Consider the following 15,733-nt stretch of genomic DNA (forward strand, 5'->3'; position numbering starts at 1 on the left):
GAGGGACACTGCCGCTGCAGACCTCGCCGCCGGCCACCGACCTGCCACCGCGTGCTCTGGCCGTCTTCACCAAGGTACATGTGCTCTGGTCGTCTTCACCAAAGGTACGTAAGCGCCCTCCCTGCTTCCCTTACTTGCTCTTTCATGTGGCAACTTGGCAGGATTGCCGACCCTGCCATTGCTAAGGTTCAGTCCAGCAGTTTCTCGGATTGCTGATTGCGATGCATCCAGTTCAGGCTTTCAGTGCGCCATGGCCATGGAGCTGCATGCGGCCTGCTTGCTGCCTCTTCCGCTGTGAACTGAAAAGGTGAAAAATGCATAAGCTATTATCTGTTGTTTTGGCCATTATTATGCGTCTGTGCCCTGCTACCAGATTCGTGAGCCAATCTTCAATCTCTACTGCCCAGCATTCATGATTGTACATGTTTGGATAGAGTGTATTTGAGCCAATCTTCAATCTCTATTGCCCAGCCTTTCATACACTGCGTTACTGATGAACAGCACAAGACGTTCAGCTCATGGATTTGAGCACAACCCTGCTTCTGCTTCCTACTCTGAACTTCAGAAAGCAAGTCGATCCTACCAACGGCTGCAGCATGGTAGCACTAGCACATCACATAAATCTGGAAATTTCAACAAGGCCTTTCTTGCCTTCGCACAGCCACTGCCTCAAACTTGTGAGAAGCTTAATGAATCCATATGTGATAAACTATAAGTGATTTCTCAAATTTTCTTTTTTCTTCTGTTGTGACAATAGAAAACCACTTTTTTCTTTCTTTCTGCGGATAGATGACGTGCCTCTTTTTAACCATCGCTGCCTAAGTTAAGCCCTCAGGAGCTTATATTAACAAGTGATTTAGGATACACATCAAATTGATAGATACCACAATCTGTCAAAGCACACCTACGTACTTGAATGTCAAGAGCCTGGTGATCTAGGGTAGCCGGCCCTCGACTACGTAGCTCGTAGTCTCGTGCCGTGTCTTCCAGAACGGAGGTTATGCCCCTCTCGGCTTTTGGGCTTGAGAATGTTCAAGGGAGGAAGAGAGAGTATGGTTGATTGATCTTGCCTAATTCTCTCACGGGAACGGGAATGTTTGGGAATACAAATAGCCATCCGGCTTGCATGAAAGGGAAACTACCTTGAGTTTAGGACTAACCAAAGATAGCTAACACTAATATTTCCTAGCCACTAATTTCGAATCCCGCTTGGACCTCTTCCTCTTGCGCGCGCGGCGCGTTCCTCAGCTTCGGAAGGGGAAACTAACAATCTCTCGTTTAGGACTAACCAAAAATAGCTAATACTAATATTTCCTAGCCACTAATTTCGAATCCCGCTTGGACCTCTTCCTCTTGTGCGCGCGCAGCGCGTTCCTCAGCTCGGTGGATGTTGCGGTTGCGCCGGGGTCTGACGTACGGCTTGCCCCACATGACATCTCTCCCCCTTGGAGAGTCAGCTCGTCCTCGAGCTGAAAGTCTGGATATGTGGCGCGGAAATTGTCGTGGTCCTCCCATGTGGCAGACGAGGGCGGTTCACCCCTCCAAAAGACCAGCACCTGGCGAACGCCGCGGGCGAGGCGAGCTTGAGTGACGCGCTCCAGAGCTGGTACAACCGCGCCATGCTTGATGTCGGGGAGCAGTGGAGGTGATGCAGGAGGTGTGCCCACGAACTTCTTCAGTGTGCCCACATGGAACAAGTCGTGGAGGCGTGCCTGGGGAGGGAGCTCCAAGCGAACGGCGACGGCGTTGATGACTTCGGTGACGCGGTACGACCCAAGGAATCGTGCCTTGAGTTTGCCCGAGGACGCCCGCGGCATGGAGGCGGCTGCACGGTGTCGGAGGCGGAGAAGTGCCCAGTCACCGACGACATATGCCACCTACCGGTGATGCTTGTCGTAATGTTTCTTTTGCACCGCTTGGGCTTGCTCCAGACGATGGCGGACGTCGGCGAGGAAGGCGTCACGTTCCTCCATGTCCCGGGCTACGGCAGCGACTCACGTCTCACCGGGCTCATAAGAGCGAATGGACGGCGGGTCACGGCCGTAGACCACCCGAAACGGAGTCTCGCGGAGCGAGAAATGGTACGCGGTGTTGTAGACGTACTCGGCCCAAGGTAGCCACTGAAGCCACTGGCGGGGACGGTCACCTGTAAAGCACCTCAAATACATCACGGTCACCTTGTTGGCCGCCTCGGTTTGGCCATCCGACTGCGGGTGGAACGCAGTGGTCATGTGCAGCTTCGTCCCCATGAGGCGCATGAGCTCGCGCCAAAAGATGGAGGTGAAGACCGGATCGTGGTCGGAGACGATGGACTGAGGCGGACCATGAAGACGCACGATGTCGGTGAAGAACGCTTGTGCCACAGACTCGATGGTGTACGGGTGGCCGAGGGCGATGAAGTGGAAGTACTTGCTGAAGCGGTCGACGACGGAGAGGATGACCGATTTGCCGTCGACGCGGGCCAGTGCTTCAATGAAGTCGAGGCCGATATCCGCCAAGACGATGGTAGGGACGGGCAAGGGCATGAGCAAGCCTGCCGGGTGTAGATGTTCCGACTTGTACCTTTGGTATGTGGCGCACTCCCGCACAAAGTCCTGCACCACGGTGCGCATGTTGGGGAAGTGGAAGTCGCAGCGGAGGCGGTGCCAGGTACGCTGGACGCCCTCATGTCCGTCGTCGTGCATTGCGGATACAATCTCCTGCAGCGGTGGTGAAGATGGTGGGATGTAGAGTCGACCGTCGTAGAAGATGGTGCGCGTCCCGGTGGTGATCTCATCATGGACAGCCACTAGCGCCGGGTCTGTGGCTTGAGCATGGCGGAGCCGACTGATGAAATCGAAGCGGGGTCCGGAAACCGCCAAGACCGCGCCCTGCTCGGCCTCCTCAGTGTCCCTCGGTGAGAGGGCATCAGCCACCGTGTTCGTCGCACCGGACTTGTATTCGACGGTGAAGTCGAAGCCCAAGAGTTTCCCCACCCAGTGGTGTTGTAGAATCGTGGCGAGGCGTTGGTCGAGGAGGTACTTCAAACTGTAGTGGTCCGTCTTGACGACGAAGCTGCGGCCCCACAGATATGGCCGCCAATGGCGCACCGCAAGGACGAGCCCGATGAGCTCTCGCTCATACGCCGCGAGGGAGCGGTGTCGGGGCACCACTGGCCGGCTGAAGAACGCGATGGGGTGGCCCTCCTGGATGAGCACGGCCCCAAACACGTAGGAGGAGGCGTCGCACTCAACGACGAACAGCTTAGTGAAGTCCGGCAACGTGAGTATCGGGGCGGTCGTCACAGCTTCCTTGAGGGCGCAGAACGCGACAGCTGCCGCATCGGTCCAAGCAAACCCCTCCTTTTTCAGGAGCGCCGTGAGCGGGGTAGCCACGGTGAACTTCCTGTAGTAGCCGGCCAAGCCAAGGAAGTCGCGCACTGCCCGTGCCGACCGGGGAACCGGCCAGTCGCGGATAGCTTGGACCTTGGCCGGGTCCATGGCGACGCCGGACGCCGAGATGATGTGTCCCTGGTACCCGACCGAGGACGCGCCGAAGGAGCACTTGGAGTGCTTGACGAAGAGGTGGTGGCGCGCCAGCTCGTAGAGGACGACACGGAAGTGTCGCAGGTGGTCCGCCCAAGTGTGACTATATATTAGGATGTCATCAAAGAAAACAAGGACGAACCGACGTAAGTATGGTCGAAGGACGTCGTTCATCAAGGACTGGAATGTCGCTGGCGCGTTGCAGAGGCCGAACGACATGACGAGGAACTCGTAGAGTCCGTCATGTGTGCGGAATGCCGTCTTGTGTACGTCCTCCGGGTGCATTCGGACCTGGTGATACCCCGAACGCAGGTCTAGCCTTGGTGAAGAAACGCGCGCCGTGGAGCTTGTCGAGTAGCTCGTCCACGACGGGGATGAGGAACACATCCTTGACCGTGAGCGCGTTCAACGCCCTGTAGTCGACGCAGAAATGCGCCGTCCGCCTTCTTGACGAGGAGGACCGGCGATGAGAACACCGAGTCGCTGCGGCAGACGATGCCCTGCGTCATCATCGCGACGCATTGGCGTTTGAGCTCATCTTTGTGGGCCGCCGGCAGTGGCGGAGCCAGCATTTTACAGCCGGGTATTCCACGTATAAAAAATTTTCAATGCATATGTACAATAGTAATAAAGGACAAAACCAGTACAAAATTGATCCTGGTGCACAGCTCAAGTAGTACATATAATTTTCTTAAAATATATGCTAGGTAAAATATTTATTTATCATGTTAACAAGGCATCAGGCAAAGTGAGCCTAGTGTCGCCCCCGGTAATAATCAAAGTATATATAAGTTCTTTATCTATGTTACAAGAACACAATGCAACATTTCTTTAAAAAAATCAGAACGTAACAAAAAAAAGAAGAAAAAGAAACCTACAATTCTTACTTTGAAGAATACAAAATGGATGTGGGGGTCTTTGTGTCCACCTTGCTATTGCTTCAAACAGTATATAAGAAAGGCGCTGAGGGGGAGGGCTGGACGCCCATAGGCTAGAGCCGAGAGGGAGCCTACAAAGACCACTGACCGCTGCCGCCGCTAGAGGAATGCCGTCGATGGGGTTTCTTTCTGATGAGTTCATGGACTGCCTGTATTAGTTGTTCTACTGGGCTTAGAGCAACTTCAAGAGCTTAACTATTCTTATTGTGTATGCTATTTCAGTATTTGTATAGTAAAAAGTAGACTCCAACTATATGCTATCTAATTCTGTAAAATAGGAAGTTGGATTTTTCTTGATTTTTGGTTGCTATATATGGCTTATTTCAGACGCTAACTATATGACTTTGTAAAATAACAAGACTGTTGTAGATCTCTTCTTTTTTTAAGAAGTTATGGTTAAACAATAATTAATTTTAGCCACACTATTGGAGTTGCTCTTATGGCCTACATTTGCAATATTCAACAAACTAACATGCTGATTATACATGTGTATATATATACATATATTTGTGTTTGTCACAAAAATTATGGGTATTCCATGGAATACAGGGGCATACCCCTGGCCCCGCCCATTTCCGCCGGGTATCGGTACGGGTGGACCACGCCCGGCTTGAGTGTGATGGCATGTTCGCGGCCCCGGGGAGGAGGCAGGCTGGTCAGCTCGGCGAAGACGGTGTCGAACTGCGCCAGAAGCTCCTCCAGGAGCGAGTCACTGGCCGTGGTGGTGTAGGGGCCAAGGGCGCCAGGGGCCGGCACGGCGGACCAGCGCACGACGTGTCCCTCGTGCTGGAACGAGGCGGTGCCCTCGACCAAGTCCCACACCAGCTATCCCAGGGTCGCCATCCAGTCTGTCCCTAGGACGATGTCGTATCCTGCAAGAGGCATGACAAAGAGGTCGACGGTGGAGCGGAAGTCGTCGATGAGCAACGGGGTGCCGCGGAGGACGCCTAGACATGACACGCGCTCGCCATTGGCGACCGTGGCCGTCAAGCGCGGACGAGGTTGGATCGGCAGAATGGTCCGGTGCGCGGCCTCCTCGCCGATGAAGCTGTGAGTGGATCCCGTGTCCAGGAGGGCGATGAGGGACGTCGCGCCCACCGAGACGCGGACCTGCATGGTCTTGCCGATGGCCAGGCCCGCGACCGCATGGAGGGAGAAGGTTGGTGCCTCCACCTCCCCAGAAATCGCAGTGACCGCCGCCTCGCCTTCTAGCTCGTCGTCGATCTTGACGCCATCGACGAAGAAAATGCGCTTGCAGAACCTGTTATGACCAGTTGCAGTTGAAGCACAAGTTTTGGCGGCTTCGTTCCGCCATTTCTTCTGGAGAGAGGTGCTGCTGTGTTCCCTCGCCGCGGCCCGGCTGAGAGGCCACCGGAGGTGCTGGCAGCTGCAGGATCGGTGGTGGCGCCGGTAGTGCAGGTCGTGGTGCTGGCGCCGGAGGGGGACCGCGCGGGGGCGCCTGAGGGGGGGTGCGGAGGCAGCCTTTCGCCCTCCATCATCTCCACCTGGTGTGCGAGGCTCATGGCCGCCGCCAACGTGACGGGGTTGTGGATGCGGACGGCGTTGCTAATCGGCAGAAGGAGTCCCCTGTGTAGAGTTGGACGCGGTGGGCCTCCTCGAGGCGACCCGCGCGCGGTAGGAGAGCCTAGAAACGGTTGGAGTACTCCTCCACCGTCCTGGTGTGCCGACACTCGGCGAGCTCGAACATTGGGGCGGAGCGGTGGGGGGTCTGAACCACAGGTCCAGGAGGTCCTTGAAGCGCCCCACGTCAGTGTGCCGTCATCGTCTTGGAGCTGCGTGAACCACAGCTGCGCGATGTCGTCGAGGTGGTACGACGTGATACACATCCGTTCCTCCGCCATGGTTCGATGTTGGCGGAAGTGGGCCTCACATTTGTTGAGGAATAGCATCAGATCGGTCGTGCCATCATATAGCGGGGAAAATCCCACTTCTTGTGCTTGGGGTGGAAGTCCTGATCTCGCGGGCCTTCGGAACGACGATCGTCACCGCCGCCGGAAGACGATGAGGACTTGTCCTTCATGGTCGCCACGCCAGACTTGAGGGTGGACATCTCCGTGCGCATGGACTTGAGCATGTCCATGACCTCGGCGAGGGTGGGTTCAGCCACGGCGGCTGGGGTGGTTGCGAGGGCAGTGGAAGATGGCGGTGGACTGGGATTTGCGGTGGAGGCTGTGGAATGGGTGGGCGATGGGTTTGGTGTAGCTGCTGGTGTCGAAGATGATGGCGCGGTGGCTGAGGATGCCGATGATCGATTGGATTGTGATACCAGGTTGTCAAGAGCCTGGTGATCTAGGGTAGCCGGCCCTCGACTACGTAGCTCGTAGTCTCGTGCCGTGTCTTCCAGAACGGAGGTTATGCCCCTCTCGCCTTCTGGGCTTGAGAATGTTCGAGGGAGGAAGAGAGAGTTTGGTTGATTGATCTTGCCTAATTCTCTCATGGGAATGTTTGGGAATACAAACAGCCATCCGGCTTGCATGAAAGGGAAACTAACAATCTCTCCTTGAGTTTAGGACTAATCAAAAATAGCTAACACTAATATTTCCTAGCCACTAATTTCGAATCCCGCTTGGACCTCTTCTTCTTGTGCGCGCGCAGCGCGTTCCTAAGTTCGGCGGATGTCACGGTTGCGCCGGCGCCTGACGTACGGCTGGCCCCACATGACATTGAACATGGGTGTTTTTTTTATGGTTTGGCTACATTATCTCTCTTTGAAGTTGAACACCCATGTTGCAGCAAGCACTTGGCATTGCAGAATTGCAGATGCGTTAACGAGGGAAATACAGTCACTGAAATCGTAGAGAAAAGATATGCTGACAGAGAGGACCACCCAACTTGGAAGACTTACGCAACCATGCATCCATCCTGCATCCGTACGTACATTGTGCATATATATCTTTTTTTTTTCTATCTACACTATATACGTTGCCTGTCTTTTTCTTCTTTTAAGAGTGGTATATGGATGAAGTCAAGAATAAAGATGAGCCTGTGGCCATCGCTACTACTGTGGCGCCACGCCGCACATTGATCCTAGAGGATCCTTAGACAGAATGATATATATCATCATCGCTACTTTGACGTACAGCAACATGCTCGATGCTGAGGGAACCATCATCCATCCTGCCCAAGGCATCGCTGTATGCAATTCGTCACGGAATCGATCCATCAAGGTCACAGAGTAGTAGCAATCCTCCTCTTGGTGTCAACGATCGTACAATCTTGCATATTGTTCTTTGTTTTTATTCGCACTACCACACAGTTCTAGCTAGTGCCACTGCACTACTGATAAGGGCATGAATACCATAAAGGCGATAGATTCTTTGCAAATTAAAATAGCTGGTATCAACTCTGAGATTTAGGTCATTATTGCCCAAGTACATGCCGTACCTGAAAACTTCATCTCATTCTGTTAAAAGTTTTGTAGGTCTGAAATGCTTCAGTTCGGTATATATAGTTACATGCTTCTTTGTTAGCTATGCATTTGAAGGTTGAGATGAAACCTTTCTTTGGAAAAAAATGTGGTTCTAAAAATATCATGCCTCTTTCACTGAAAACAAACATTGTGGCATCTTGAAATAACAGAACAATGGAAAGAAAGAAGCATCCAAATCAACACAGCTCATCCAAAGGGGATTCTCTGAAGGTGACGATGAAAGGATGATAGAGTCAGTCTCCTGGACCTCATCGCATAGGTACGTAGGATAGTGTCATAGACATCAACTGGTCCCAATTGCCATGTTTTTATTGGAATTCAAATTGTTTACATTTACATGGATGGATAGATTTTGATATGTAAGGATCTGCTAAAGCCAGTCTAGCTGGTTTTGGTTTGAGCTAAGGAGCTACGCGTGATGCCTATGGGAAAAATGAACTTCAATTCCTAGATACTAGAGACCACTTGGACAAATGGGATGGCACAGACCAAGGCATAAGATCCTCGTAGGTGTCGGCATATCATGGACTTTAAGGCATATAGCAACAGTGTAGCTCTCTAGGTTAGGTCTTGACGTCTTGTGTGAAGCACATGGTATAGAATCATAAGCACAATGTGAATTGTACCATCAGATGCGTATATTTCTCTAGAGAAGATGAAAGCACTAGAGAAATCATTTGTTCTAACTAAAAGTTGACTTGTATGTCTCTGATAATTTCTTGAACTATGGCTGAACAAATTGCAGTAACTGCTGACAAATCAACCCATGGTTACATTCTTCACCCATTTAAATTCTGTAATTTTCTTTGCTCGAAATTATGCACAGTAGGATTGGATGTGATGATATGCCTAGAGGTAAACTAACTAACTTGTTGCAGGAGCCACAATGACCCTTGTGAAGTTGAGGAGTCAAGTACTGAGGAAACACCAAAAAGAATAAAAGGATTCTGGAGCAATGGAGATTGCTCTACAGAGCACTAGCTTTTTCTTCCTCCTTGCTTTCTTTCTTTTCCAGGTGAGTACTATCAAGGCCGGTATAGTGGATACGAATCTCTCTATCCAAATATTCAATCTTCCATGCTTGTGCCGGATGTTTGCGTCATGTATAAAAAAATATTAGAAAAGAAACTAGAGAAAAGATCAGATAATATCTGACTTTGTTCAGATGCCCCTGCAGCATCATACAGGTAGATAGCAACTGTGCCACAACATCTTTTGCTCTAACTTTGCTATCTTTAGCCCACTGATCGAAGAGTTTTGTAGGGAAGGATGAACCCACCAAGGATATGTAAAGAAAAGATTATTGCAGCGCCGGCTCGTGGCATCGCAACGCCTCATATCTGATAAGGTCAGGCTGGTTTTACAAAGCAACGGCAGCTCAATCTGCTGAGAAAAGCCACGTGCAAGCAAGTTGCATGGTTGATATATTCCGTGCCACAGATAAGGCTGCAGGTCAGTGAGGCGATGAGTCCTGACTGACTGGCGGTTTCAATTCGGATCCTATTCTGAAACTTGCTGCTGCTGAGGGGATTGATCCCTGGTTCCTTCGAAACCGTCTCGATTGATCAGCCTGTCAGAATTGGTTCCATGTGTCGTATGACGAAGAGCAGTTGGCTGTACCATACTAGTATTCCCAGTCATTGTTGTTGTTGGCACCATTCTTGCTATGACATGGTACACACATATTTTCCATGCACTGTGGCTTGTTGCAGTTGGAAAATGCAGGAGCTTCACCGTACCACAACAATTTGCTGTACATTCAGAAAATTCTGGTCTACGCAAGGCAGCTGTGTGCATCCATGTATTGTATACACACAACTCATCCTGAAGATCAGTTTGTGTTTGTGTCAGAATTTAGCTGTGATGACAGGCAAAAAGGAAAAAGAAAAAATGTAAGCCCCAAAGGGGGGAACTTTCACAACTAACTCAGTTCGATATCCTTGTAGAACTCTTATATATGCATGCTCATGCCCTAGTTGTCGATTGTTTTATGTGTGATAATAGCACCACGGTTTTCATCCCCGGATCATCCACCAACCGGCTGGTTACCCGGCGCCGGTTTTTTGTCTCACTGTACCCCACCGGCTTTTGAACCGGCGGTGAAATATATATTATCACCGCCAGTTCTAGTCAAACCGGTGATGAAAACCGTGCTACGAAAATCAGATTTGTAGTAGTGCAAGTTGATTGCTTTCGTAACCAAAGAAATGCAGAAAGAGATCAATTCTACCGTCTAGTTTTCTGGTGAAATTGATTTTCTGCTAACTTACAGAATAATATCGGTACACTACTGCAGATTTTGAGATTCCAGTTAAGCTCAAATCCCATCAGATTTGGCATCTGTGCACGCAGTCACGTCCGGTACATTATCTTGCCGCTATGGATTCCAGCCATCACAATCCAACCTGTACTGCCGCTATACGTCTCTAATGCTCTTCAAGTCACATGCCATTTGTCAAATGTGAAGATATCTGAGGTATCAAAAACCTAGGGGATCAAATCCCCGCAGTAGCACTTGAGGAAAATCCAAGAAGTAAGCCAGTAACCAGCAGCCAGTTATGTTACTGAAAGTTAAATTTGTTATTCAGGTTATCAGAGAAACATGATGATGAAATGTGAAAAGTATGGTGATCAGATCAGAGAAAGTGGCGATACTTAAACATTGTAATAGAAGAGGTAAATATTTTAGGGTTTTACATGGACTATATTTAGAGGCACATGAGCTTTTACCCATTATAATTTTTGCTATTATATAGAAACTTTAATTATCAACTAATACCATTTGTTATATACATGTTTTAACACAGCAATACTAACTTTAGAAACTGATAGAAAACATTACAATGACAGAACATAGTGCGCGGTGCTATTAAAGGCGACAATAAACAGATTATCTGACCATTCTTATTCTGATTTATCTTCTGAGATCAATAATCGATAAGTTCGATATATCCGACCAACACATGTGATTTGTACATAACCACATGTGGCCTCTGCACCCTGCCCTTTCAGCAATAACCAAGCCAATATATATGACACGACCAAATCAATCAATAGATTCTTTTACACGTGACTTTTTTTTTTATGTTCAAATAGAAATTTTGTTGGGAGGTAATCGATGGATTGATTCTTGTATGATCGTTTTTATTGCAAAATCATGGAATAAACACAGACTTATGCCCTAGCTCTATCTATCTATGAAGAATCCTGGTTATGCTTGCTTTCAATCTATTCCATGCCTAGAACTAGCTGGCTAGGCACATCTGGAGTTGATAGAGAATTGACATATAAATATATTCATGTTTTTTATCCTAGCTAATAGCCGGGTCTTCTATTAGATTAAATTTCTTTCATTAGTTATTTGAAGCTAACAACTAAAATAAGAGCGCAAATATAGGGTTGCCAGCTATTTTTCTTTTGTTAAGCATGTAGTGGTTTCTGCTAGTGCCACACCATTCCATAATTGGAAGATCAATAGTTCTAAGAGTATGCTTTAGTTATTAGGTCGCACTGTACTTTTAAAATGCGCCATTAATAGGATTGTTCTTCATTTTGTTAATAATGGAAACATCAGAGACTGCATGCATGCATGCATCATCATGGTTTCTTCTTTGAAGATTATATCAACACATTATCATGGTCACTGATATGATCATATTGATGCTACCCCTCTTTCCGCCTTTGCTCCCACAACTTAGAAGAAGGGGAGAGCTAGGCAATAGAGGTACCAACACACATAGGGTGGTTGGTTTGAGGAATGAGTTAGGCCATCATCTGCTCACTCCTCACTTATTTGTTTAGTGTGGAATAGAATGGGCCAGTTGATCTATCATGACCTTATTATTCAATTCCTCATAAGCTAATACTTAATACTAGTACGAGAAATGAATTCATTCCACCAAATTTTGAGGAAATGGACTCAACATGCACCAACTTAGGATGGAGTGATTTTCGCAAACCAAACACTACTCATCAAATATTTTCTAGGAGATGACGACAAATATCAACTCGACTGATTTTGCAGAAACTTTAATTTTCATGAATATGATGATATAGCAAATATAAGAGAAGAGAAAGGTCTATGCTGCATACATAAGATTGAGATGCCAGGCCAGTAGGTCAACACAGGACATAACATTCCAAGATATGTTCCTTGGGCCCATATATTGAAAAGACGGCTCATGCGTTATCCAAAACATATATGCATGCATGCACACGATCCTTTTTCAACAAAGCAGTGACCAAACCATGCATAGAGACCTTTTGGTTCCAAAACTCTACAGATAGGTGTGCATTGTGTTGCATTGATCTTATTTTAATACTATACATCATATCGATCGTTAAAAGTCAGAGACGTGATGTATGGTCCTATAGCTCTACTAGCCAGCTAGTAGCCATATATGCATTACACACACTGTTATCTCCAGCTTATAGATTCCTTGCAACATTTTTATTTTACTCTCTAGAAACTCCCAGAGAGGTCATCAGCTCATCACACACTAACCGAGCAGACGATGATATATACAAAGCTTGCCTTTGCTCGAAAAAGTTCATGAATTCCGTGCTTGATATCCCTGCTAGCTACTCGCAGTTCTATGTAGACCAGCTGGCTGCCCTGCAGACTCTATAAAAGGCAGCCACCCCCTCTACTCCCAAACCATCACTCGTCACTACTAGCTCATCGATCCATCTTCACGTCCATCATCCACATCCACTGCTACCAACAACGCAGCTGAGAGAGAGAGAGAGAGAGAGATCAGAGAGAGAGAGAGAGAGAGAGAGAGATTGCTTGCATTGGATAGAACATAGCCATTGGAAAAGCTAGCCAAGCCAAGCTACTCAAAGCAAAGCAAATTAAGGCAACGAAGTTTTAACTGAAAAATGGAGCGCGTGATGAAGATCGCATCGGAGCGTGCGGTGGTGGTGTTCACGCTGAGCAGCTGCTGCATGTGCCACACGGTGACGCAGCTCATGGCGGACCAGCTGAGCGTGAACGCGCTGGTGCACGAGCTGGACAGCGACCCCAGGGGCAAGGACATGGAGCGCGCCCTGCTCAAGATGCTCGGCGGGAGAGGCCCCGCCGTGCCCGCCGTCTTCATCGGCGGCAAGCTCGTCGGCGGCACCAACAGGGTCATGTCGCTCCACCTCGCCGGCGAGCTCGTGCCCATGCTCAAGAGCGCCGGCGCGCTCTGGTTGTAGAGACACACCTGCATGCTGACTGCTGATGCATGCCTGCATGCATGCGCGCGCGGGAATAATGAATAATAAAGAGACTAAGGTTAGTACTTAGTAGTGTGTGTGTGTACGTGTCAAGGGCAGGTTTTTTCCCGTCCTGTTCTTCTGAGTTCTGACAGGAATAACAAATAAGGCAAACGGGCTTTGCTAGCTTCATGCATGCATATGCCTTGTATAGGAGCTAGCTAGTGAGCGAGAGAGATGGAGGCCTAGCTATATGTTGTTTCTTCTTTCTTCTTTTTTGATGTTTCTGAATAACTTTGCAATGGAGGTGCGTGCGTGTACTGATCCATGCATGCATCGCCCTTTTTCCACGGGCTTATATGAATATCAATATAAGTATATGTATATCAGAGTTTATAAGTAACCAGTATGTTCGATGACATGTGTTATGAATGTAAGTAGCTAGCATCACATGCATTATGTATGCATGGTGATACATGCATCTTTATTTGTTAGCTAACTTCGTTTTTACTTTTTTTAAGAAAAAAACATGGTTTTGCCCATCCAAATTAATATAGACCAATATATATGTATTTTGCAATATTCCTTCCGTCCTAGAGAACTTGATGTATTGGGAAATAAGTGAGGAATAAGTGAGCTTGTCACATGTGAAAGAAATGCTTTGATTGCTTGATGAATCCATCTTATCGTGGCATTTTTCAAATGCCACAATCTTGCCAATGACAATTGTGGGGGTCATTTTGCCCAAGTCCTCCATGTTGTGGAGGATGGTGATGATGGAGGCATATTTGTCATGGGGTATGGTGCCAAGATGAACTTCCTCACCACATCTGTGTCACTCACCTTGGTCAAAACCTATTGCACACTCACGATTTGATCTAAATTTGAATACAAAAAACTCAACCAATACTGGGGAAGAAGCCCCCCTAAGCATTGAAATAAGAAGGTGTACCAGGATTTGAACACGGATGGGGAAGGGGAGATCCCTGAGCCACAATGCTCTAAAACTTGTATAACTTGTGAGAAGTTAGTTCAAACTTGAATACATATCTTTTACAATCATTAGGAAACATAAGCAAAGAATAATAGGTGTGGCTAACATAGGAATATTTTTGTTCATGAATGTTGCTAGTCCTATCATGAAGCTCTTGCAATTTTAGCAATATTTCATTATCTTTTGTTTGCATTAAATTCTGATTAAACACATCTTTGTTCATTGACTCACATAAATAATTTCTAGCAAACTAGCATGAGGATTGAGGTGGGAATCCTTTTCGTCACTAGGGGTGGGCATTATTGGGATTCTTTATGGGTTTTGTCCTATTACTAGTGACTCTCCAAACACCTAGACCAACCATTTCTATGTAGCAAGACATTTCTAGCATGCCAATAGGAGTAGTTCCATCAAAGTCCAAGGTTTGCTAATATCTATTCTTTCCACTCTAAAGAGTGTCAGCTCAATGATAATTAAGCCAAGGTCTAAATTTGAGCCAACTAGATCTAATACCAATAGAAGGGCTGTGATAACTATAGAAGGTGGTGGAGTGGGGTGAATTCAACTACTTAAAAACTAATGGTCTCTAAAACCTACTTATCAAAACCTATGCAAGATATCTAGACGCGCCCTATGGTTTTGCTAAGTGTTGTTATCTCTAACGCAAAAGAATTGTGCAATCTAGGTTCCAATCCTATTCAACTAACCTAGCAAGGTAGACTAGGTATGTGAAAGGTCCTAGTATGGCTAGAGAGGGGTGAATAGCCTATTTTAAAAAATCTACGAACTTACTAGAGCAAGAGGTTAGTAAATAATAAAGTTAAGCTTTTTGCTCTAGTTCTAATGGGGTGTTTGCAAGCCACCTGTCCAACAATTCTAGTCGATATGATCACTAGGCACACAAGAGTTATGTCACTACAAGCTACACTAGTGAACTAAGCTACACAAGACAAAGTAAGAAACTAAACTAATTACACTACTTTGTGGTAAGTAAATGGAGAGGATGAGATATTTCTATCACCGTGTAGGGGATAAACCAATCACCAATTTGTAAACAATCAAGCACCGGGAGAATGCCAATCAAACGCAATTGAGACACTGATTTTTCTCCCGAGGTTCACGTACTTGCCGGCACACTATGTCCCTATTGTGTCGACCAACACTTGGTGGTTCGGCGGCTAAGAGGTGTAGCACGAACCTCGTCCTCACTAGGACACTGGACTCACTGCAGGTGAGCCACCGGACACTCAAACCCTGCGTCTGGTGCTTAGAAGACAGCCACGTGCCCCCAACTTGAATCTCGCGCGTCGATCTCTAACAGTCACATTCAAACCACTAGACGCGGTTAAGAGGGCACCGGTCGTGTCCGGTGCACACCGAACCTATACGTAGAGAGGGTGTAAAGCGCACGGGGTCACCGAACGCACACCACCGGACGCTCCCCTCAGCACCGGACCCTTACTCAGAGAGCAATACAAACGCGCAGGCACACCGGACGCGTGAACAGTGTCCAGCCCGCGTCTGATGCTCACTCTACATCCGCGCCACAAACTGACAACACACCGGACACATAGTGTCCGATGCCTCCGTGGCCAGCGTCCGGTGAAAAACACTCCCAATAGAAAAT

At 47.9% G+C, this 15,733-nt stretch overlaps 1 protein-coding gene across 1 annotated transcript; it reads left to right on the forward strand.

Moving 5' to 3' along the window:
- LOC8066298 (putative glutaredoxin-C14) lies at nucleotides 12,387–13,531 on the forward strand. Its single transcript, XM_021446384.1, has one exon. The coding sequence runs from the start codon at nucleotides 12,795–12,797 to the stop codon at nucleotides 13,110–13,112; it is 318 nt and encodes a 105-aa protein (XP_021302059.1). The 5' UTR covers nucleotides 12,387–12,794; the 3' UTR covers nucleotides 13,113–13,531.

The sequence above is a fragment of the Sorghum bicolor genome, chromosome 8 (assembly GCF_000003195.3).
Source record: "Sorghum bicolor cultivar BTx623 chromosome 8, Sorghum_bicolor_NCBIv3, whole genome shotgun sequence".
Taxonomy (NCBI): domain Eukaryota; kingdom Viridiplantae; phylum Streptophyta; class Magnoliopsida; order Poales; family Poaceae; genus Sorghum; species Sorghum bicolor.